The sequence below is a fragment of the Trachypithecus francoisi genome, unplaced genomic scaffold (assembly GCF_009764315.1).
Source record: "Trachypithecus francoisi isolate TF-2019V2 unplaced genomic scaffold, Tfra_2.0 Lachesis_group8, whole genome shotgun sequence".
Classification (NCBI taxonomy): domain Eukaryota; kingdom Metazoa; phylum Chordata; class Mammalia; order Primates; family Cercopithecidae; genus Trachypithecus; species Trachypithecus francoisi.
Window position 1 is genome coordinate 66,282,261 of NW_022681473.1, and position 23,150 is coordinate 66,305,410.

At 48.0% G+C, this 23,150-nt stretch overlaps 1 protein-coding gene and 2 non-coding genes across 5 annotated transcripts; all 3 read left to right on the top strand.

The window, feature by feature from the left end:
- Positions 1–258: 258 nt before the first annotated feature.
- RPS3 (ribosomal protein S3) lies at positions 259–22,803 on the top strand. 3 transcript variants are annotated; one of them, XM_033206126.1, is made up of 7 exons: positions 259–378; positions 1,545–1,675; positions 2,491–2,584; positions 3,147–3,241; positions 5,132–5,319; positions 5,781–5,977; positions 22,743–22,803. In XM_033206126.1, the coding sequence occupies exons 1-6, from the start codon at positions 349–351 to the stop codon at positions 5,972–5,974; spliced, it is 732 nt and encodes a 243-aa protein (XP_033062017.1). In that variant the 5' UTR covers positions 259–348; the 3' UTR covers positions 5,975–5,977; positions 22,743–22,803. The 3 variants fall into 3 exon arrangements, with proteins under 3 accessions (XP_033062017.1, XP_033062016.1, XP_033062014.1); XM_033206125.1 differs by lacking the exon at positions 22,743–22,803 and adding an exon at positions 6,650–7,067; XM_033206123.1 differs by lacking the exon at positions 22,743–22,803 and adding an exon at positions 6,681–6,755.
- On the top strand, positions 1,245–1,392 carry LOC117081847. Its single transcript, XR_004436320.1, has one exon. It is a non-coding gene; the product is annotated as a small nucleolar RNA SNORD15 (small nucleolar RNA).
- LOC117081846 lies at positions 5,530–5,675 on the top strand. Its single transcript, XR_004436319.1, has one exon. It is a non-coding gene; the product is annotated as a small nucleolar RNA SNORD15 (small nucleolar RNA).
- Positions 22,804–23,150: the final 347 nt, after the last annotated feature.

The following is a 23,150-nucleotide window of genomic DNA, read 5'->3' on the forward strand; positions in this document are numbered from 1 at the left end:
GCAGGAGAATGGCGTAAACCCGGGAGGCGGAGCTTGCAGTGAACTTAGATCCGGCCACTGCACTTCAGCCTGGGCGACAGAGTGAGACTCCGTCTCAAAAAAAAAAAAAAAAAAAGAGAATTGAACTCTAAAGTCTTCTGAAGTCTAGCAGTCCTGCTGGTTGAACCCTCTTTGCTGTTCCTGCCTACACTATTCTTTCCCTTGACGCCTTCTTTACGTAAAAACTACATTTCCCATGAGCACCCATAGGCGTCCACGTAGCGCAGCCCTTCGTTGGCGCTCGCGCCCTTTATACTCACTTCCGCCCGCGCGCCACTTCCTTTTCTTTCGGCGGAGCGCGGCGGCAAGATGGCCGTGCAGATTTCCAAGAAGAGGAAGGTGAGCCTCTGGGGACTAGGTTCGGGGAACGACTGCGCCGCGCGGGTAAGGGGCTTCTCGGGGTGCCACTGCGAGGCCTGCAGCTCCGTGCCCTGCCCCGGGAAGCGGCTTTGGCTTCCTGGCGTTCCCACGGGCCGCGGATGGCAGTGGATTGAGTGAGAGGCCCGAGCCAGGCGGGCGCTGTGTGGCCAGGTAAGGGAGAGACAGGTTTTTCTCTGGTTCCGAGTGAAGCGCAGAGAGATGGGGACCAGGCGCCCCTTCTGTCCTGGAGAAGGCGTTTGTAAGCATTTTTTGGTCAACGGAATTAGTAAACGTGGTATTTTGAGGGCGTGTGTCATTTCCCTCATGTCTTATCCCATGGTTTTGGGAAGGGGAGGCAGCAGTGTATACTTGTTTTCCTACTGGTTGAGTCTGGGTGCAGTCTGCTGGTCCCACGACCTCAACATGAAGGGTTACTGACGATTGCTTGCTCCGTCTGAGGACCCCGGGAGGAAGCTGCCTCGGATTTAACGCCTTGTCATTCCATGGGAAAGAACTGTGTAAAAATCATTAGCTTTAAAAATAGACAGTTGGTCATTTCGTATACCTCCACTTCGATGTTAAAATTAAATCCACAACTCTTGTGAGTTAGGATTTTCCAGCTCTGTTTACAATTAACACCACAGGTACCGTAAGGCCAGATAACATGGCTGGGATTCTTTAAATGGTCCAGGTTGTGTCTGCAAGTGAGAGAGCTTATATGTTAAGTCCACTATCTATTCTATTCCTTCACAGTGACAAGTACAGTGTCTTTGCTGTGCTGAGTGAAGTGTAAATAGGCCATTTTAGAGCAGTTTCTTGTTTTGCATGTGGAACTGTTTTAAACCCTTCGATGAAGAGACGATGACGAGTCTGACTTGGGGGTGTTGTCTTTGCCCAGGTGGCCTACTCTGTGCTGCATTCTGTGGCACAGTTTAAAGGGTCCTGGTTGAAGTAACTTCCTAAAGATGATCTAGAGGCATTTGTCTCAGAAGGGTTGCTGCACTCCTGTTGGAACAAGGGTTTGGAACCGTTGGTTGGAGGTATTTAGTTTTGGGGAGGGATGCATTGACTAATAAGACACTGGCTCAGGTGAAAGTGAGCCTACAGCGATGTCCTAATTTTGAACTTCGCTTTTTTTGGATTAGTTTGTCGCTGATGGCATCTTCAAAGCTGAACTGAATGAGTTTCTTACTCGGGAGCTGGCTGAAGATGGCTACTCTGGAGTTGAGGTGCGAGTTACACCAACCAGGACAGAAATCATTATCTTAGCCACCAGGTAAAACTCACTTGACTGGCCATCACTTAAAATTGTTGTAAATGCTAAGTTGGTTTATTCCTTTTTTTTTTGTGAGACGGAGTCTTGCTCTGTCCCCAAGGCTGGAGTGCAGTGGTGTGATATCTGCTCACTGCAAGCTCCGCCTCCCAGCTTCCTGCCATTCTCCTGCCTCAGCCTCCCGAGTAGCTGGGACTACAGGGGCCAACCACCATGCCTGGCTAATTTTTTGTATTTTTAGTAGATTCGGGGTTTCACTGTGTTAGCCAGGATGGTCTCAATCTCCTGATCTCGGGATCCGCCCACCTCAGCCTCCTGAAATGCTGAGATTACAGGCATGAGCCACCGCACTGGGCTGGTTTGTCCTTTGTGAGCTTAAGGGGACAGCCAGCCAGTGAATCTGGGCTTAGGGAATGTAATTGCTTCGTAAAAGCTGGATTTTAAGGCCAGGCATAGGATTGCTTGAGCTCAGGAGTTCAAGACCAGCCTGGGCAACATGCAGAAACCCCCTCTCTAAAAAAGATAAAAAAGGGTGTGGTGGTGCATACCTGTGGTCCTGGCTATTCCAGAGGCTGAGGCAGGCGATGGCTTGAGCCCAAGCGGTCCAGGCTGCAGTGAGCCATTGGTGTGATCCAGCCTCGGTGACAGAGAGAGACCCTGTCTCAAAAAAAGCTGCATTGTGAAAATTTAGCTTTAGTTTTTGTCAATGAAAATTATATGCTTTGTGGCAGAGATTTTGCTACCACATATATATGCAAGATTTAAAGTTACATCTAGCATTTGTGAGAGTCATGAATTGTCACTTTTCCCCTGCCCAGAACACAGAATGTTCTTGGTGAGAAGGGCCGGCGGATTCGGGAACTGACTGCTGTAGTTCAGAAGAGGTTTGGCTTTCCAGAGGGCAGTGTAGAGGTGAGTGATTCTGGCGTATGCCAGAGATAATGGCTCTTCGGAATGATAACTTCTAAAAACTGGGAGACTTTTTTACCAGTTCATTACAAATGGACTGGTATAACTTTGTTGAAATTCTCTTAATGAATAATAGGCTTAACTTTGTAAGCCTGTTCTGCTAATGGCTGATGGTTAAAGGATTTTACATTCAACTTGGGTGTAGAAATGCTGCATATGATGGATTGACTATCCCCATTGGTGTACTTGGTATGGCCAAAGGAGCCAGGGTGGGAGGGCAAGGAACCTGCACTGTGTGTAGGTGGTAGAAGTACTTTAGGAATTGAGGGATACTGAAATTATATGCTGTTTGTGATGGCGTTGTGCAGTCTTTTGGCCTCCGTAGGCCACATTGGAAGAATTGTCTTGGGCCACCACAATCAAAGCCATCTCCTGGGCAGCATGCGGCCTGTGGGTTGGGCAAGCTTGGTCTAGAAAGTGATGCTTTTGTGACAAATGCCAAATTTTCAACTTTCAGTTGAAAACAGTGGTAATGGTAACAGGATGTCCCTTCCTTCCTTTAAAGCTTTATGCTGAAAAGGTGGCCACTAGAGGTCTGTGTGCCATTGCCCAGGCAGAGTCTCTGCGTTACAAACTCCTAGGAGGGCTTGCTGTGCGGAGGTAAGTGTCCTGAGACCTAATGGTCATGACCTTTTGTGTGTATCAAAATACATGTCTCCTGTTTGTTGATTAGCAGATGAACTGTTACAAAGTGACAGGATCTGCTAGTCTCCCAGCATTATAGTAAGATACTAAACCATGCCCTCACTGAACTGGCAGGCTAACAAGACTGAAAGCAGCGAGGACCATAAAGGGTGGTCAGTGCTGTAACGGAGAATTGTTCTGGGTGCTTTGGGAGTTCAACACAAATAGAACTGTCCAAGGAGGGGACCAACTCCTGTTGGTCTTCTCGAGGAGGCTTTACAAAAAGAGCCCCGTTGGGGAGTGCGGTGGGCAATGAAGAATAATTAGGCCTGTTACTGGGTGTGTGTTATGTATCCCTAGGTAGAAGTGCCTTAGTACTTTTGGGATACCATGTAACTTCAGTAGGAGTCATTTGGATCTACTTAATGTATTCACTCTTAAAATGGTACTCTGAAGAGATACCATTTTATCTCTGAAGACCTGATGTGAGAGAGCTTAAAATCTAGACACTTAACCTCTGAGTTGCATGCAGATAGTAATGTGAGGGTGTACTGGTAAGATTTCAACAGGAAGTTCTTTGTGCAGTTTGACTGTATGTAAAGGCATTGAAATGCCTTGCCTAGAGGAATGATAGGAAAACTGCTGTAAGAAGGTTGACTGGTAGGGATGGGTAGTGTAGACAAGGCTGTAGGTAAGGACCTAGAAAAGACTGCTTACCTGATTCGAGTGCCCGCTAGGTGCTTAGAACAATGGTTCTCAGAAGATTAGTGCCAGTCCTATACCCACCAAATAGGAAACTGCATGTGTGACTCAGCAGTCTGTCTTAGTAACCCCTCCACATGCTAGTTGCACACATTGAAGCAAGTTAATGAACTTCTGAGCCTGGGATCTCCTATCTTTTTTTTTTTTTTTTTTTGAGACGGTCTTGCTCTGTCACCCAGGCTGGAGTGCAGTGGCCGGATCTCAGCTCACTGCAAGCTCCACCTCCCGGGTTTATGCCATTCTCCTGCCTCAGCCTCCCGAGTGGCTGGGACTACAGGCGCCCGCCACCTTGCCCGGCTAGTTTTTTGTATTTTTTAGTAGAGACAGGGTTTCACTGTGTCAGCCAGGATGGTCTCGATCTGCTGACCTCGTGATCTGCCCGTCTCGGCCTCCCAAAGTGCTGGGATTACAGGCTTGAGCCACCGCGCCCGGCCTGAGATCTCCTATCTTATAAGGTGGACCATCATACCACCTCTCAGTTGTGGAATATTAAGTAAGATAATGTGAAAGGGCCTGGAGGTGGCTAGCTCTCCAGTTAGTATCTCGCAGAGTGTAAACGACTGAATGAGTTGGGGTTTAGGGCATATTTTAAAATGTTTTATCAGCATTCTAATAGCAAGGTAGCCAGGATCCTAGGTGGGTTAGCTTTCCTAGTGAATAAGACTTCAGAGGTTGCAGAGTATTACAAGGGACTACAAAGTGGGTAATTGGAGTTTAAAAATGTGGTTCTCAATTTTGATTATACATGAGAATCACCGAGGGAGCATTTTTAAATACATATGCCTGTACTGTGCCCATTTAATTGGCCTAGAGTAGGGCCTAGACATCAGGGTTTCTTTTGTTTTTTATTTTAGCCTTCCAAGGTGATTCCAGTATGCAGCCAGAGTTGGAAAGTACATGTTTAGGAGCTTGACATACTTGATGAATATTACCCTAAGATTCCGTATGATAGGTGTGGAAGAGAACTGGTATCATTGGGGCCAGACTCTGGTCAAATTTATTCTCCATTAAAGGAACATTGAAAACTAAGTTTTTGTTTTGTTTTTTAAACTTGGTGGAGGTCCTTAATAATAACACAAGTGGATCTCTTCTCTTCTTCTAAAGGGCCTGCTATGGTGTGCTGCGGTTCATCATGGAGAGCGGGGCCAAAGGCTGCGAGGTCGTGGTATCTGGGAAACTCCGAGGACAGAGGGCTAAATCCATGAAGTTTGTGGATGGCCTGATGATCCACAGTGGAGACCCTGTTAACTACTACGTTGACACTGCTGTGCGCCATGTGTTGCTCAGACAGGGTGAGCAGCTGAGAGTGCTTGTCATAGGGCATTTGTGGATAGATTTGGTTTTCCACAGACATCTAAGCATTTGGGGGAGTTTATCATGGAAGTAGCTGGGTATGTTCATATTCCTTGGTATATCGATTGCAACGTTGAGCTGTAAGAATCGAATTGCTGAGACCTGTCAGATCCAAGAGTTGGTTTGTCTTTTTTAGCCATCTGTGTACCCTTCAGTGATGACACGATGACGAGTCAGAAAGGTCACCTCCTGCTCTTGGTCCTTGTCAGTACCATGTTCTGTGGTGCTGTGCGTGAGTTCCTTCTGCAGAAGTGTCCTGTTCATTGATTGATTTAGAGGCATTTGTCTGAGAAGGGACCAGACCCAGGGTTGCTTAAGTAAACTGCTTGCTCTCTTTGGTCTTGTGTGATGGGGGCCGGTGAGATCCCAGCTGTGTGCTAACAACTGTGGTGTCCTCTAGGTGTGCTGGGCATCAAGGTGAAGATCATGCTGCCCTGGGACCCAACTGGTAAGATTGGCCCTAAGAAGCCCCTGCCTGACCACGTGAGCATCGTGGAACCCAAAGATGAAATACTGCCTACCACTCCCATCTCAGAACAGAAGGGTGGGAAGCCAGAGCCGCCTGCCATGCCCCAGCCAGTCCCCACAGCATAGCAGGTATGTCTGCAGGGGCAGGGGCCTCTTGGGGCAGAACAGGGTCCTTCCTAGTCCTTCTGTTAATACTTGTATCCCACATTCTGGTAAGCATTTGGTGAATAAAAATTGCATTTATTTACTTTATGTGGGAGAATACAAGTTAAACCTGGGGTCTATTTAACCCTCAGTTCCATTGGGACAGGTGTTTGCCTTTATTTTCAGAAGTTCCTGCTTTCAGTCGTGTATGAAATGAAATAGTTTTCCTTTATCTTCCCTTATTTGCTCAAGATTTTTTTTTTTTTTTTTTTTTGAGACATAGTCTTGTTCTGTCGCCCAGGCTCACTGCAACCTCTGCCTCCCAGGTTCAAGCAATTCTCCTGTCTCAGCCTCCCGAGTAGCTGGAATTATAGGCATCTGCCACCAAGCCCAGCTTATTTTTGTATTTTTAGTAGAGACAGGGTTTCACCATGTTGGCCAGGCTGGTCTCGAACTCCTGACCTCAGGTGAACCACTGTGCTCAGCTGCTGTGGTCAACACCTGGGGTTTTTTTGTTTATAGGTGTTGTGTCTGTAGGTGCCTTGTATTTTTTTATATATGAAAAAGGACAAACCATTAAGTATTTTACTAATGTTGCTGCAAACCCTCAATGGGAGTGTGTATCCATAAATAAGGAACTTAATAACTCTGGTAAAGTTTCTTTATTTTGTGCTTTATTTGGTTTCAGGGTCTCCTTGGCAGCTGTATTCTGGAGTCTGGATGTTGTTCTGTAAAGATCTTTAATAAAATCTGGTACAAAGACGCAAGGCCTGAATAGACTGTTTAGTATTCAGACTGAGGGGCATGTTGGCCTCTGGAGCATTACATATCTTCTTGGTACCATACTTGAAGTATTTGCAAGGGCCAGAACTGTAAGACCCGAGCAGAGCTAACCAGAGAGATATCTTTGTGTGATAGTGAAGACTGATAGCAAGCAAGGCAGCACCTTGATTCGTTGTCCTGTAGTTCAGGGTTATAGGTTTAGAAGAGAGATATATTTGAGTTTTTCCTATGCATAAGGCGATCCACGTTGCACATAGAAAGTGAATATAAATGGTCATTATATTTTGTGTCATGCTGTGCTCTAAGTGTTCTTTACATATGTACTCGTTAATCAACCTCTCTAAAGTATAAAGGAAATTTGCTTGTGCCACTGAACTTAAGATTCAGAAGTAAATTTGCCTAAGCAGTATAAAGCTATCATTAGAATCCACATTCCTAAGTTGTGTTCTCTTAGAGGATCATGGAACCAGTCATTGGTACTACAGGCCATTGTGTTCTGGAGACCTGTAAAGAACATTTAAATTGTCTCTGATTTTATCTGTCAGTATTTTGAAGTATTGTCTGCCAGTGTCTGTATTTTACAAGAAATTGGGCACTATTTTCTCAGGCAAAACTAGTGAGGGACAGGTTGGCTTGAAAATCATATAAGACTGATGATAAATCACATTCTGGTTGATCACAGAGGGGAATTATAGGGACAGCTATTATAGGCCTGGAAGGCCAAATCCGGTGGCTGCTTCCTGGGGATGCAGCCTGGCGGGTGAGATACCCCTGGCTCCATAGACCGCTTAGCAGGTGCTGTGATTATTTGGTTGTCTTCTTAATTAGACTGAGCTGCACATGGTAAGGGCTTAAATGTTTGAGGTAATTATGTAGGGCGCACACTGACAAGTTATCTGCCCCCTTCCCTTTTTGACTCATAAATGGGTCATCTTAACAATTTAAGTGGCCGGGCGCGGTGGCTCAAGCCTGTAATCCCAGCACTTTGGGAGGCCGAGACGGGCGGATCACGAGGTCAGGAGATCGAGACCATCCTGGCTAACAAGGTGAAACCCCGTCTCTACTAAAAAATATAAAATATAAAAAATTAGCCGGGCGAGGTGGCGGGCGCCTGTAGTCCCAGCTACTCGGGAGGCTGAGGCAGGAGAATGGCATGAACCCGGGAGGCGGAGCTTGCAGTGAGCTGAGATCCGGCCACAGCACTCTAGCCTGGGCGACAGAGCGAGACTCCGTCTCAAAAAAAAAAAAAAAAAAAAAAAAAACATTTAAGTGTACACTTCTATAGTGATAGCCCTCTGTCCAAGGGTTTTGCATCTGTGGATTCAACCAACTTTGGATCAAAAATAATCAAAGGATGGTTGTGTCTGTACCGAACGTGTAGACTTGTTTTCAAAATATTTTCTTATGTTGTCACTTTCTTGTACACTGCAGTGTAACAGCTGTCTATGTAGCACGTACATTAGATATTAAAAGTAATCCATTGAAGATTTAAAGTCTTAAGGATGTGCCTAGGTTATCTTAGGTATAAATACTCTACTATTTTATATAAGGAATTTGAGCATCTGGGGATTTTGGTATTTGAAGGGGGTCATGGAACCAATCATTGGTACTGCAGGAAGACTGCTGTATATTCTCATTGTGCGTCAATCTCCAGAACTTCATCTTGCAGATGTGCTGCCCCTCCCTCAACTTTTTAAAAGAGCCTTTGATGATTATACAGATTCCTGTCTTTTTTTTTTTTTGAGGTGGAGTTTTTCTCATCTACCAGGCTGGAATGCAATGGTGCTATATAAGCTTACTGCAACCTCTGCCTCCCAGGTTGAAGTGATTCTCTAGCCTCAGCCTCCCGACTAGCTGGGATTACAGGCACCCGTCACCGTGCCTAGCTAATTTTTGTATTTTTAGTAGAGACGGGGTTTCCCCATGTTGGCCAGACTGGTCTCAACTCACCTCAAGTGAGGCCGAGCACCTCGGCCTTCCAGAGTGCTGGAATTATAGGCGTGAGCCACCGCACAGCCAGTTGAACTTATTTGGACATCTGCAAATCATTAAGTACTTGGGAACAGGTTAAAACTGTACTGCACTGTACATTAGATTAGGTGATCTTTTAAATTCCTCATGAGTTTTTTTTTTTTTGAGACGGAGTGTGGCTCTGTCGCCCAGGCTGGAGTGCGGTGGCCGGATCTCGGCTCACTGCAAGCTCGGCCTCCCGGGTTTACGCCATTCTCCTGCCTCAGCCTCCCGAGTAGCTGGGAGGCGCCCGCCATCTCGCCCGGCTAGTTTTTTGTATTTTTTTTTTTTTTTTTTTTTTTTGAGGCGGAGTCTCGCTCTGTCTCCCGGACTGGAGTGCAGTGGCCGGATCTCAGCTCACTGCAAGCTCCGCCTCCCGGGTTTACGCCATTCTCCTGCCTCAGCCTCCCGAGTAGCTGGGACTACAGGTGCCCGCCACCTCGCCCAGCTAGTTTTTGTATTTTTAGTAGAGACGGGGTTTCACCGTGTTAGCCAGGATGGTCTCGATCTCCTGACCTCGTGATCCACCCGTCTCGGCCTCCCAAAGTGCTGGGATTACAGGCTTGAGCCACCGCGCCCGGCCGTTTTTTGTATTTTTTAGTAGAGACGGGGTTTCACCGTGTAGACCAGGATGGTCTCGATCTCCTGACCTCGTGATCCGCCTGTCTCGGCCTCCCAAAGTGCTGGGATTACAGGCTTGAGCCACTGCGCCCGGCCGTTTTTTGTATTCTTTAGTAGAGATGGGGTTTCACCGTATTAGCCAGGGTGGTCTCGATCTCCTGACCTTGTGATCCGCCCTCATGAGTCTCGATCACCTGACCTTGTGATACCGGCCCTCATGAGTTTTCTTGAGTCCACTTGGAAGTTCAGCTGATAGAAGGTAGTGCTGTTAATTCCCACTAGGTGTTGCTGTTAACAAAGGAAATGTGCAGTAAGAGTAATAGCTTAGGCCGGGCGCGGTGGCTCAAGCCTGTAATCCCAGCACTTTGGGAGGCCGAGACAGGTGGATCAGGAGGTCAGGAGATCGAGACCATCTTGGCTAACACGGTGAAACCCCGTCTCTACTAAAAAAAAAAAAGAAAAAAAAGAGTAAAAGAAACGTAATGAATTGTGACAGAAAAGTATGTAGATTATTAGCATATAGATTACTGAATTATTGGGAGAAAGTGCTGTTAATTACCACTAGGTGGTGCTGTGATAAAGGCAATGTGCAGTAGGAGTAATAGCTTAGAAAGAAATAAAAAATTGTGACAGAAAAATATGAAGATTATTAGTGTATAGATTACTGAATTATCAAAGCAAACACCCCTATGTAACCATTTAAAAATACCAAAATGTGTGTGGCTGTAGTGACTCACACCTGTAATCCCAGCACTTTGGGAGGCCATGGCAGGTGGATCACTTGAGCCCAGAAGTTCCAGGCCAGCCTGGACAACATGGTGAAACCCTGTCTCTATGAAGAGATTTTAAAAATTTGCCAGATATGGAGGCTGAAGTGGTAGGATGGCTTGATCCTGGGAGGTGGAGGTTGGCAGTGAGCCATAATTGTGCCACCACACTCCATCCCTGTCTAAAAAAAAAGACCCCCAGATTTGCCCCCTTCCTTGTATCTAAGAAGGTGTGCGAGGCCAGGTGCAGTTGCTCATGCCTATAATCTTTTTTTTTTTTTTTTGAGATGGAGTCTTGCTCTGTCACCCAGGCTGGAGTGCAGTGGCCGGATCTCAGCTTACTGCAAGCTCCGCCTCCCGGGTTCACGCTATTCTCCTGCCTCAGCCTCCAGCGTAGCTGGGACTACAGGCGCCCGCCACCTCGCCCGGCTAGTTTTTTTTGTATTTTTTAGTAGAGACGGGGTTTCACCGTGTTAGCCAGGATGGTCTCGATCTCCTGACCTCGTGACCTCGTGATCCACCCGTCTCGGCCTCCCAAAGTGCTGGGATTACAGGCTTGAGCCACCGCGCCCGGCTGTGCCTGTAATCTTTAGGAGGCTGAGTGGGAGGGTTTTTTTTTTTTTTTTTTTCTTTTTGAAACAGTCTTACTCTGTCTCCCAGGGTGGAGTGCAGTGGCACAATCTCGGCTAACTGCAACCTCAGCCTCCCAAGTAGCTGCGATTACAGATGCCCGCCATCACGCCTGGCCAATTTTTGTATTTTTAGTAGAGGCGGGGTTTCACCATGTTGGCCAGGCTGGTCTCAAACTCCTGACCTCAAGTGATCCACCTCCCAAAGTACTGGGATTACAGATATGAGCCACTGTACCTAGCCTAGTCTTTTACATCTTTTTCAGAAAACTACATAAGACAAACGTAGAGCTCAGGTGAGCACTTGGTAACTAGAGTATTTGAGACAGGGTCTGGCTCTATTGCCCAGGCTGGAGTGCAGTGGCAGTGGCACAGTTTCACTGCAAAGTACCTCCTGAGCTCAAGCCATCCTCCCACTTCAACCTCGCAGGTAGCTGGGACTACAGGCACGTGCCACCACCTCTGGCTAATTTTTTTTTTTTTTTTTTTGAGACGGAGTCTCGCTCTGTCGCCCGGGCTGGAGTGCATTGGCCGATCTCAGCTCACTGCAAGCTCCGCCTCCCGGGTTTACGCCATTCTCCTGCCTCAGCCTCCCGAGCAGCTGGGACTACAGGCGCCGGCCACCTCGCCCGGCTAGTTTTTTTGTATTTTTTAGTAGAGATGGGGTTTCACCTTGTTAGCCAGGATGGTCTCGATCTCCTGACCTCGTGATCTGCCCGTCTCGGCCTCTCAAAGTGCTAGGATTACAGGCTTGAGCCACTGCGCCCGGCCAATTTTTATATTTTTAGTAGAGATGGGGTTTCACCATGTTGCCCAGTCTGGTTTCAAACTCTTGACCTCAAGTGATCTGCCTGCCTTGGCCTCCCAAAGTGCTGGAAATACAGGTATGAGCCACTGTGCTTGGCATTTACCTTGAGTTTTAAAGTAATTGCCTCCCTAGACAGTATAATAAAAATTACTAGCAAGTATTTTTATTTTATTTTTGAGTCTCGTTCTATCACCCAGGCTGGAGTGCAGCGGCGTGAGCTCAGCTCACTGCAAGCTCTGCCTCCCGGGTTCACACCATTCTCCTGCCTCAGACTCCGGAGTAGCTGGGACTACAGGCGCCTGCCGCCACACCTGGCTAATTTTTTTGTATTTTTAGTAGAGACAGGGTTTCACTGTGCTAGCCAGGGTGGTCTCGATATCCTGATCTCGTGATCCGTCTCGGCCTCCTCCAAAGTGCTGGGATTACAGGTGTGAGCCACCGCACCCGGCCTGTATTTTTAAAACTTAGTACGTCTTGGCCGGGCATAGTGGCTCACGCCTGTAATCCAGGAGTTCGAGACCAGCCTGGCCAACATGGTGAAACCCCGTCTCTACTAAAAATATAAAAATTGGCCAGGCGTGGTGGTGGGCATCTGTAATCGCAGCTACTTGGGAGGCTGAGGTTGCAGTGAGCCGAGATTGTGCCACTACACATTGTGCTTGAACTCAGGAGGCAGAGGTTGCAGTGAGCCAAGATCCTCCAGCTTGGAGAACAGAGTAAGACTCTCAAAAACAAAACAAAACTTAGTATATCTTTTTTTTTTTTTTTTTAAGACAAAGTCTGTCTCTTGCCTAGGCTGGAGTGCTGTGGTGCGATCTCAGCTTACTGCAGCCTCTGCCTCCTGGGTTCAAGCAGTTCTCCTGCCTCAGCCACAGGAGTGCTGTTCAGTAGAGGAGTTTAGTGGTTCCCTGAACTTAGCTGCTATTAGAGAAGGTGAGAAGACCTCTGAGGTAATTCTTAAAGGCCTTGTGGCTCTTGGTGAAGCAGTCTGACATTGTCATCGTCCTGTAGGAACAACCATTCAGCCTTAGGTGGTGCTGAACACAGCCAGACATCTTAGCTTGTAATCTGTAGATACAAGTAGCAAGTAGTACAAGTAGATAGAATCCTGCTGCAGTAGTGGTCATGGCCCCACCCTCAGGGCTGCAAAAGGCTTCCAGTTAAATATCCAGGTCAAGCCCATGTACAGCCCCCTTGAAGGAAAGGCCAAGCAAGGACTTTCCTTTTCCTCTGTGCTTTTGTACTTGGCTGTTTATACTGCTTGCACCCTTGTGACTGACTCCAGTAGAACTCAGTTGAAATTTGCCTTTGTGAAGTCTTCCCTGATCTGGCTTTTGCTGTTATGGCCTGATTTATGTCCCCCCAAATTGTGATGTTGAAGCCCTCACCTCCAGCACGACTATTTGGAGATAGGGCCTTTAAGGAGGTATTGTGGCACTGGCTTGGCTCTTGTCATGGACTCTATTGCCTTTCCTCGTTGCACCTCTCTGCAGCTCCATCTTTCCTACTTCCACAGTTGGGGCTTGATGAATGAGGAGAGATTTCCTTACTTATAGCTCTCCTGAATGTTCTTCAAGCCAAGGCCATCACTACTTCCCTCTTTTCCTTTCCAGTTGAAAATAGGGTTTGGAAGAAGAGGGCAAGAAGAGGCATTGAACATGCAGATAGGGGTACATACTGCCCTCAGGGACTCCTGCCACCACCCACCACACTGCCAGCTCTCCCATCCTCCACCCCATCAGTGATCCCAAAGTAATTGGATGTTCTCTGCAGGAGAGTAGGAGGCTCAGACCAAAGGAGCCAAGGCTGAGGGCCAGGGGTCACAGGAAAGCTCGAGAGTCATTTTCTTTCTATCAGGGCTTCAGATATAAAATCTGATGACCAGTGAAATAAAGATGACACTAGTCTATGTGTTTTTATTTTTATTTTATTTTTTCTGAGACAGAGTCTCACGCTATTGCCCAGGCTGCAGTGCAGTGGCGTGATCTCATCTCACTGCAACCTCTGCCTCCCAGGCAAGTGATTCTTGTGCTTCAGCCTCAAGCGCCACCATACCCAGTTAGTTTTTGTAATTTTTCGTAGAGATAGGGTTTCACCATGTTAGCCAGGCTGGTCTTGAATTCCTGGCCGCAAGTGATCCTCCCACCTCGGCCTCCCAGAGTGCTGGGATTACAGGCATGAGCCACCATGCCCATCCTGTTTTTATTTTAACTTGTGAAAATTACATGTGTTCCAAATAATATTTTAAAACAAGTTAGTCTATTCATAAACATGGTAAAAATTCAAGAGTACAGAAAAGAAAACCCCTCTCCCACTGCTGAGCTCACCCTCTGCGGAGGTGCTCTCCACTGTTTCTTGTATATATTTTTTTGAGACGGAGTCTCCCTCTGTCACCCAGGCAGGAGTGTAGTGGTGTGATCTCAGCTCACTGCAAGCTCTGCCGCCCGGCTTCACACCATTCTCCTGCCTCAGCCTCCTGAGTAGCTGGGACTGCAGGCGCCCGTCACCAGGCCTGGCTAATTTTTTGTATTTTTAGTAGAGATGGGGTTTCACCATGTTAGCCAGGAAGGTCTCAATTTCCTGACCTTGTGATCTGCCCATCGGCCTTCCAAAGTGCTGTAAAGTGCTGGAATTAACAGGCGTGAGCCACTGCGCCCAGGCTTTCTTGTATATTCTTAAACAGATACACTCCATGTATACACAACTGAGTGTGTGTGTATTTTTATCTTTTCCCAGATGCTATTACCTTAAGTATGACAATACTGGCAACTTAATGCACGATTTGTTCAGAAGCCATTTTAGAAAGAGGCCTGCCCCCTCAGGGTAACCTCATCACAACAGGGTTTTAGAAAAGACTCCCACATTGGAGGCAAGAACCTTCTGAGCTGGATGCTGTGCACAGCACATTAGGTATTGTATCTGCCAGCAAAAGGAGAAACTGGCTAACATAAGCAGCACAGAACTTTATTGGAAGGATCTCAGGTAACTCAGAATCTATGAGAAGCGTGGAAAACTCAGCTCTGAAATGAGATCTAGGGAGGCTGACATCAGGGAACACCGCCAAGGTTATGGCTGAAAAGCAGTCTGGTCTAGGATGTCATCACCAGACTCTCCCAGTGAATGATTTTTCACCTGTCCCTTTTTCTTTGTGTCACTCTGAGGTTTAAAGTTGTAGGTGAGAGCATCTGATTGGCCAAGCCTGGTGTCTGACCCAGCTGTTGAAAAAGATAGCTTTGGCTTCTACAGTGGCAGTGAGGCCCAGCCCAGTGCCTTACTCCATGCACTTCTCCCCCAACTAGGTAAGGTGTTGATGCTTTGTGGCGTTGTGAAATTGTCCTTGGAACCCACTGGTAGAAATATGGCTATTGGCAACATGGAGACGAGGGCTGAAGCCTTTCATTGACTTTTCATCAAAGGTTACTGTTGGCTAGGCGCGGTGGATCACGTCTGTAATCCCAGCACTTTGGGAGGCGAGGTGGGCGGATCACGAGGTCAGGAAATCGAGACCATCCTGGCTGACAGGGTGAAACCCCTTCTCTACTAAAAATACAAAAAATTAGCCGGGTGTGGTGGTGGACACCTGTAGTCCCAGCTACTCCAGAGGCTGAAGCAGGAGAATGGCGTGAAGCCGGGAGGTGGAGCTTGCAGTGGGCTGAGATCGCCGTCTCAAAAAAAAAAAAAAAAGGTTACTGTCAGGCTCTGAGGAATTAGGCTCTAGTCTTGAGGTTTCCTGGCAGCTGGTGACAGGCTGGGAGCTGCTTAACTGATGAGCTTGCCCATCAGTCAAAGAGAACACCTGCTAGTAATGTGAGCTCTTGGGGATAGACCCAAAGGGTGAGCCAGAGTCAGGGATGGAAACACCACCGTTAGCGTAGAGAACCAGGAGAAGCACAATGTGTGTGAGAGGACAGTGGATAAAGGGTTTTTTGGGGGATCCACTCCCAGACAGAATCTGGGCTGGCAAGGCTGCTGAAGCCCACAGCGTAATGTGATAATCTGGAGCCTGATACCTGCATCTGTGACCTCACCCCCAAGGGGAGGTCCAAGAAATTTCAGCCACAGACCCCACCCAGCTCACCACCTCCAGTCAGCCATGCTCCACACTGTTACCTGGGAAATGAAGCAAAGGCTATGAGTATCTCAGTGCTGCTGTGGTGGTGAGGCGAGTGGGAACACCTTCCTCTACAGTGCTTTTACTAAGGAGACTTGAGATGTGGGGAGAAGCTGAGCATTGCAATCAGAGACCTGGGATCAAATTCTGGCACCAGCACTAATTCAGTTAGTGGGTGACCTTGGACCTTTCTGATCCTCAGTTATCTCACAGGGCTGTTGTGGGAGTTAAAAGAGATGTAACTATTAATACGTGTTTCTGTGTTTCTTCTCTAGTGTTTATCATCTAGTATATTCCCTCTGTTTGGAGACATTATAGCAGCTAAAAGCCCAGCTCTGGCGGAGTGTGGTGGCTCACACCAGCACTTTAGGAGGCCTAGGCTGGTGGATCAGTAAAGGCCAGAAGTTCGAGAACAGCCTGGCCAACATGGTGAAACCCCATCTGTACTAAAAATACAAATTTAGCTGGGCACGGTGGCTCATGCCTGTAATCCCAGCACATTGGGAGGCCGAGGCAGGTGGATCACGAGGTCAGGAGTTCAAGCCCAGCCTGGCCAAGATGGTGAAACCCCATCTCTACTAAAAATACAAAAATTAGCCAGTTGTGGTGGTGGGCGCCTGTAATCCCAGCTACTCGGAAGGCTGAGGCGGGAGAATCTCTTGAACCCGGGAGGCGGAGCTTGTGGTGAGCCGATATCGAGCCATTGCGTTCCAGCCTGGGCGACAGAGCAAGACTCGGTCTCAAAAAAAAAAAAAAAATTTAGCCAAGAGTGGTGTGGTGGCATATGCCTGTAATCCCAGCTACTCGGGAGGCTGAGGCATGAGAATTGCTTGAACCCAGGAGGCAGAGGTTGCAGTGAATCGAGATCATGTCACTGTACTCCAGCCTGGGTGACAGAGTGATACTTTGTCAAAAAAAAAAAAAAAAAGACATCAACACTCATTGTGGAAAACTTGGACAATAAAGGAAAACATGGCTAAGAGAAAAAAGAGCCCAGCTCTTCAAGCTGGACAGTTTGGATTCAGCACCAGGTATACAACTTAGCAGTATGGGCACAAGCACATCAATTACCTCCCTGTGCCTCCCTTTGGTCATCTGCATGTAGAGTGCTTAACACAATGCCTGACCTATCACAGCAAGTGCCCAATTAGTGCTAGCTGTTACTATTACCACTACTTAAGCATATCCTCTTGGATTTTTTTTTTTTTTTTTTTTTTTTTTTTGAGGCGGAGTCTCGCTCTGTTGCCCGGACTGGAGTGCAGTGGCCTGATCTCAGCTCACTGCAAGCTCCGCCTCCCGGGTTTACGCCATTCTCCTGCCTCAGCCTCCCTAGTAGCTGGGACTACAGGCGCCCGCCACCTCGCCCGGCTAGTTTTTGTATTTTTAGTAGAGACGGGGTTTCACCGTGTTAGCCAGGATGGTCTCGATCTCCTGACCTCGTGATCCGCCCGTCTTAGCCTCCCAAAGTGCTGGGATTACAGGCTTGAGCCACTGCGCCCGGCCTCCTCTTGGATTTTTTTTTTTTTTTTGAGACGGAGTCTGGCTCTGTCTCCCAGGCTGGAGTGCAGTGGCCGGATCTCAGCTCACTGCAAGCTCCGCCTCCCGGGTTTACGCCATTCTCCTGCCTCAGCCTCCCCAGTAGCTGGGACTACAGGCGCCTGCCACTTCGCCCGGCTAGTTTTTTTGTATCTTTTAGTAGAGACGGGGTTTCACCGTGTTAGCCAGGATGGTCTCGATCTCCTGACCTTGTGATCCGCCTGTCTCGGCCTCCCAAAGTGCTGGGATTACAGACTTGAGCCACCGCGCCCGGCCCTCTTCTTGGATTTTAATAGCTAAATTCATGATATTGGATTCTCTCCGTCCCAACTATATGTACCCTGACTACAGGTGCTATGCTTTCTGCTTCTACTGAAAGGTGGGCATAGCTGGGCAGATAATCATCCCCATTTTACAATGGTGAATTTGGCCTTTTACTGTGCCTTGTTCCATTTTCCATCTTGATTATTTCTAATTTTTTTTGTTTGTTTGTTTGAGATGAAGTCTCACTCTGTCACCTAGGCTGGAGTGCAGTGGCATGATCCCGGCTCACTGCAACCTCCGCCTCCTGGGTTCAAGTGATTCTCATGCCTCAGCCTCCCGAAAAGCTGGGATTACAGGTGTGCTACACCTGGCTAATTTTTTTATTTTTAGTAGAGACGGGGTTTCACCATGTTGGCCAGGCTGGTTTCGAACTCCCAACCTCTGGTGATCTGCCCACCTCGGGCTCCCAAAGTGCTGGGATTACAGGCATCCATCTAGTGATTATTTCTGATATCTGATGTTGCTGTGTGTAAATGCAGCTGTTGTATTTCAAAGTAGGGCCTGCCAACATGAGACAGGAAAACATTGAAGTATTGTAGAGAGTTAATAGTTTCAACCTCAGAGATTGTTTTTCTTACTGTTCTCCTCAGGGACATTAGATTTTGATATTATTTTATCTACCAAACCATTCTCTGTTTTTTTTTTTGTCCTTATAATACCCAGATTGGTATGACTCTCTGTTATTAACCAAAGCTACATTTATAGCGTAAGCATGACCATGGTGAGAAGATAATTGTTATATGTCCTGAGCTTTCTGTAAACATTTAATCTCCTGACATCCCTTATAGTGGACACATTTCATTACTAACCTCATTTTATAAGTTTAATCCATGCCGTACATCTTAGGGGGAACTGGTGATTTTTCTTAGGCTTTAAGAAATATTGGCAGGGTATGGTGGCTCACATCTGTTATCCCAGCACTTTGGGAGGCCGAAACGGGAGAATCCTTTGAGCTCAGGGGTTCAAGGTCAACCTGGGCAACACAGCCAGACTCCATCTCTAAAAAAATTGAGGCCGGGCACGGTTGCTCACGCCTGTAATCCCTGTGTTGGGAGGCTGAGCCAGGCAGATCACCAGGTCAGGAGATTGAGACCATCCTGGCTAACACAGTGAAACCCCGTCTCTACTAAAAATATAAAAAAAATTAGCTGGGCATGGTGGCGGGTGCCTGTAGTCCCAGCTACTTGGGGGACTGAGGCAGGAGAATGGCGTGAACCCAGGAGGCAGAGGTTACGGTGAGCCAAGATCGCGCCACTGCACTCCAGCCTCGGCGACAGAGCGAGACTCCATCATACACACACACACACACACACACACACACACAATTTAAAGACTAGTCAGACTTGGTGGCACATGCCTATAGTCTCAGCTACTGGGAGGCTGAGGTGGGAAGATCACTTGAGCCTGGGAGGTGAGAAACATTGGCTGGTCTCCTGGCCCCTTCCCAGAGCCACAGCCCCAGGGCCTTGCTTTCTGAGGTGCTGCTTGTCCCAGGGGACTCAACTGCTGATGGTGTGCCCCAGGTGCAGGATATTGCCACCGGAAGTACACCTGTAAGGGGATGCTGGGGTCTTGGGAAGGAAGGTGACTGTTAACCTATGGAGATCAGCTTACTGTGTGAGCATTGGCCAGAATGACCCTGCTGCCCAGCCTCGGCCCAGATCAAGATCTAGAGGCCAGGAAGGAAGTGGGCCTACCTCCCCATCGTGCCATGCAACTGGTCAGATGTAAGAGGTGGAGATACGGGCTCCACCCCTCCAGGACCACCAGCAACCAGGGTGTTTGCAGCCTGGTTTTCCACAAGTCTGCCCCACCCCTAAGGCCACACAGCTGAAGCTTTGGCTCTGCTTTCTTGCTTTCATTCCAGGGATGGGAAGGCTGCCATTGGGCCACCTGCTGCCCCTGGCCCCAGACTCTCTGGGTAGGTGGCCATGTGATCCAGCTGGCAGGACCACCCCACCCATTTCAGTGTCCTAATTCTTACTTTGTTATGCCATTGTGGCAATCTGGTGGTAAATATAACCTTTTGACAGAGTTTTTGAACTGCATGGAACCCAAGATCCTAAACATTTTTTAACCGTATTTGGGTTATCTTTTATTTTGGTTTTTATCCCCAGTGGAGAAAAATCAATATGGAAAAAAGTTATTTTAAAATATATGATGAGTGGCAGCAGTGGTGGTAGGGGAAAAAAAGGTTAAAAAATTATTTTCAATAAAAAATAAAATACAGGATGAAGTGAATTAAAAGATTTGTTTAATGTACTTTTCTTCAAGGATAATATTTCTGTGTCTGCAAAATTTGAGAATAAATTGGTCTTGAATTAAAAAAAAAAAATTTTAGAATGTCAAGATCCTAACTTCCAATTTGAGAACAAGTAACATGAGTCTCTGGATTGGGAATGACTTATGTGATCCCAAACCCTCATTTTCACAAATAAGTAGATGGAGCCCCAGTAGCTTTGAAATTCAAATGAAACCATGCCTCTGCTGCCTAGTCCAGTGCTCTGCTAACCACTCAGCCTGCCCAGGTACAACTGGGTCTCTGTCCACTGAGCAGGGAGTCCACTGTGATGTATGCATCCTGCCCTCACTGGCAGGCCATTGACTACAACTGCAACCAGCCGATTCTCACAGCCCTTAGTGTGGTGAGCAGGAGACCTCGGTGCTTTGAGCCCTCAATTCCCTAGAGAGAAGGTAGAGCTGGCCTTTAATTAAGGACTTTTTTGCTTTTTAGAGGGAGCTTCCGGGGAAGCATAGCACAGCAATAGGGCCACTTTCCTGCCAGAGGGGGTGGGTGCCAAAGGAGGTAGATTTTTTGCTCACTGGTTTACCCTCAACAGGAAGAATAGTCATCCTGATTCACTGTTTGGTTCAGGTTTTTATCACACGGTATTATGTGATAAGTAACCACTATTTGGTGGTTACTCTGACTGGGCGTGGTGGCTTATGCCTGTAATTCCAGCACTTTGGGTGGGAGGCCAAGGCGGGTGGATCACCTGAGGTCAGGAGTTCGAGACTAGCCTGACCAACATGGTGAAACCCTGTCACTACTAAAAATACAAAAATTAACTAGGCATGGTGGTGCGCACCTGTAATCCCAGCTACTAGGGAGGCCGAGGCAGAAGAATTGCTTGAACCCAGGAGGCAGAGGTTGCGGTGAGCTGAGATTGCGCCACTGGACTCCAGCCTGGGCAACAGAGTAAGACTCCTTCTCAAAACAAACAAAAAACAAAAATCTAATATATCCATATGGTAATAAATGTTTCCTTTTATTTTGTTTTTATTTTTATTTTTATTTTTTTTGAGACAGAGTCTTGCTCTGTCGCCCAGGCTGGAGTGCAGTGGCCGGATCTCAGCTCACTGCAAGCTCCGCCTCCCGGGTTTACGCCATTCTCCTGCCTCAGCCTCCGAGTAACTGGGACTACAGGCGCCCGCCACCTCGCCCGGCTAGTTTTTTGTATTTTTTAGTAGAGACAGGGTTTCACCGTGTTAGCCCGGATGGTCTTGATCTCCTGACCTCGTGATCCACCCGTCTCGGCCTCCCAAAGTGCTGGGATTAACAGGCTTGAGCCACCGCGCCCCGCTTTATTTTTAATTTTGAGATGGAGTCTCAACTCTTTGCCCAGGCTGGAGTACAGTGACACAACTTAGGCTCACTGCAACCTCCACCTCCCAGGTACAAGCAATTCTGCCTCAGCCTCCCCAGTAGCTGGGACTACAGGCATGCACCACCATGTCCAGCTAATTTCTGTATTTTTAGTAGAGATGAGGTTTTGCCTTGTTAGCCAGGCTAGTCTTGAACTCCTAATCTCAGGTGATGCACCCACCTCGGCCTCCCAAAGTGCTGGGTTTATATTGTTGTTTTATTTTACTTTTTAAATCTTGTTCTTTGGAAGAGCATTAAGAATAGTCATAAAATGACTAGTCTCCATGCTGGGGGAGGCAGCATGGAGAGAGCTGGCTTCAGAGATAGCTGGGCCCAGGTCTGAATCCTGGCTCTGCCGCCACTCCCCAGCCCAATGACTTTAGTCACTTCACCTCACAAGGCTGAGTCTCTGTTTCCTTATTTGTGAGGGTGCAGGTGGGCGGCAATAGTGCCTGCCTTACACTATTACACGATTTAGTGTAGTCAGTGGGAAGCCTTGTTCCAGGCACTGGAGGACACAGGTGAAACTGACACCTTTCCTGCCTCAAGGGCCATCCTATGGGTGTGTCAGGGGAGACCAGACGGGTCACATAAAAGACCTGCCATGTGCCTGGTGATAGAGGAGGGCAGCTCTGGGGTTGAGGTTATAAGGTGGGCCTGGGCAGACAAAGCAGGAGAAGGTATGTGCACGAAAGCGCACTGGAGGCACAGTCAGCTTGGGGGAAATGGGGCGCCCTGCCTGGCATGCGGGAAGGGTCCAGTCAGCTATGATGCCCATATGTTTGGGAGGAGTGTGCCATGGATCTGCCCCTACTTTTTCCCTGGGTGGGCCAGTGATACGGTGCCTTCTTTGCTTTGTCCTGAGCGTTCCCCTTGGGGTGGGCACAGGCAGACTCAGTGTCCCCACTCCCCTCCCTCTGCTGCCATTATCAGCTGTGTCCAGATGGTCACAGGCTCCCTAATCTGGGATAATCAGTGGGTCGGAGCTCAGCTGGGACCCGGGCCTTTATGCCTGCTGTGATGGGCCGGCCCCAGCTGGAGAGACCCTGTAGACAGGGCCCTGGGGCTTTGGAAGATGGGGTGGGATGTGAGGCTGGCTCTGTGCTGGAGGGAGATGCAAGGAGCAGATGATCGCTCTTCTTCCAAAGGCAATCTGAGTACAAATGAGGGGGAGCCTGCAGCTGGGGCCTGGCCAGCACCTCCAGGCCTCACAGCGATACGCACAGAGGCTCACAGAATCTTGTCTATTGCATCTTTTGTTCCCTTTCTCTCCCTCTCTGAGCTCACCCCTCCCTACCCAGCAGTTTGTTGCCGCCCCTAGAGCCCCAGGCTTATGACATCAGGGGCTTGTGCCCCCATTGACGTTGTACACCTAACAGGTTCAGGTGCAGAGCCAGGGTGACTGACTTCTCGGAGGCCCATGGCTATGGTGCCCCCACCCTGGGCCTGCAGTTTGCTGTGAGCCTCCACTCCGTGGTTCTTCAGGGATCCATAACTGTTTTTGTTTTGTTTCAGCCTCTTCCATGAATGGGGGGGTGGGTCCTGCTTGTCTCCAGCTCCTAGCAGTGAGTGCTGATAATCTCAAATTTAAGGATGGTAACTTCGTCTCAGAGGAGCGTGGGAAAGGATGTGTTTGGGAACAGACACGGGCCTACAGAGGTGTTTGTAACCATCTCTTTCTAAGTGGTGGGAAACAGACATTTTATTATTATTTTTTTTTTTTTTTTTTGAGACAGAGTCTCACTCTGTCGCCCAGACTGGAGCGCAGTGGCCAGATCCCAGCTCACTGCAAGCTCCACCTCCCGGGTTCACGCCATTCTCCTGCCTCAGCCTCCCGAGTAGGTGGAACTACAGACGCCCGCCACCTCGCCCGGCTAGTTTTTTGTATTTTTTAGTAGAGACGGGGTTTCACCGGGTTAGCCA

Coding starts and splice junctions, on each gene's coding strand:
- RPS3 (XM_033206126.1), top strand. CDS start 349: ATGGCCGTGCAGATTTCCAAGAAGAGGAAG. Junction 2,585..3,146: donor TTCCAGAGGGCAGTGTAGAG/GTGAGTGATTCT, acceptor CTTCCTTTAAAG/CTTTATGCTGAAAAGGTGGC. Junction 3,242..5,131: donor GGAGGGCTTGCTGTGCGGAG/GTAAGTGTCCTG, acceptor CTTCTTCTAAAG/GGCCTGCTATGGTGTGCTGC.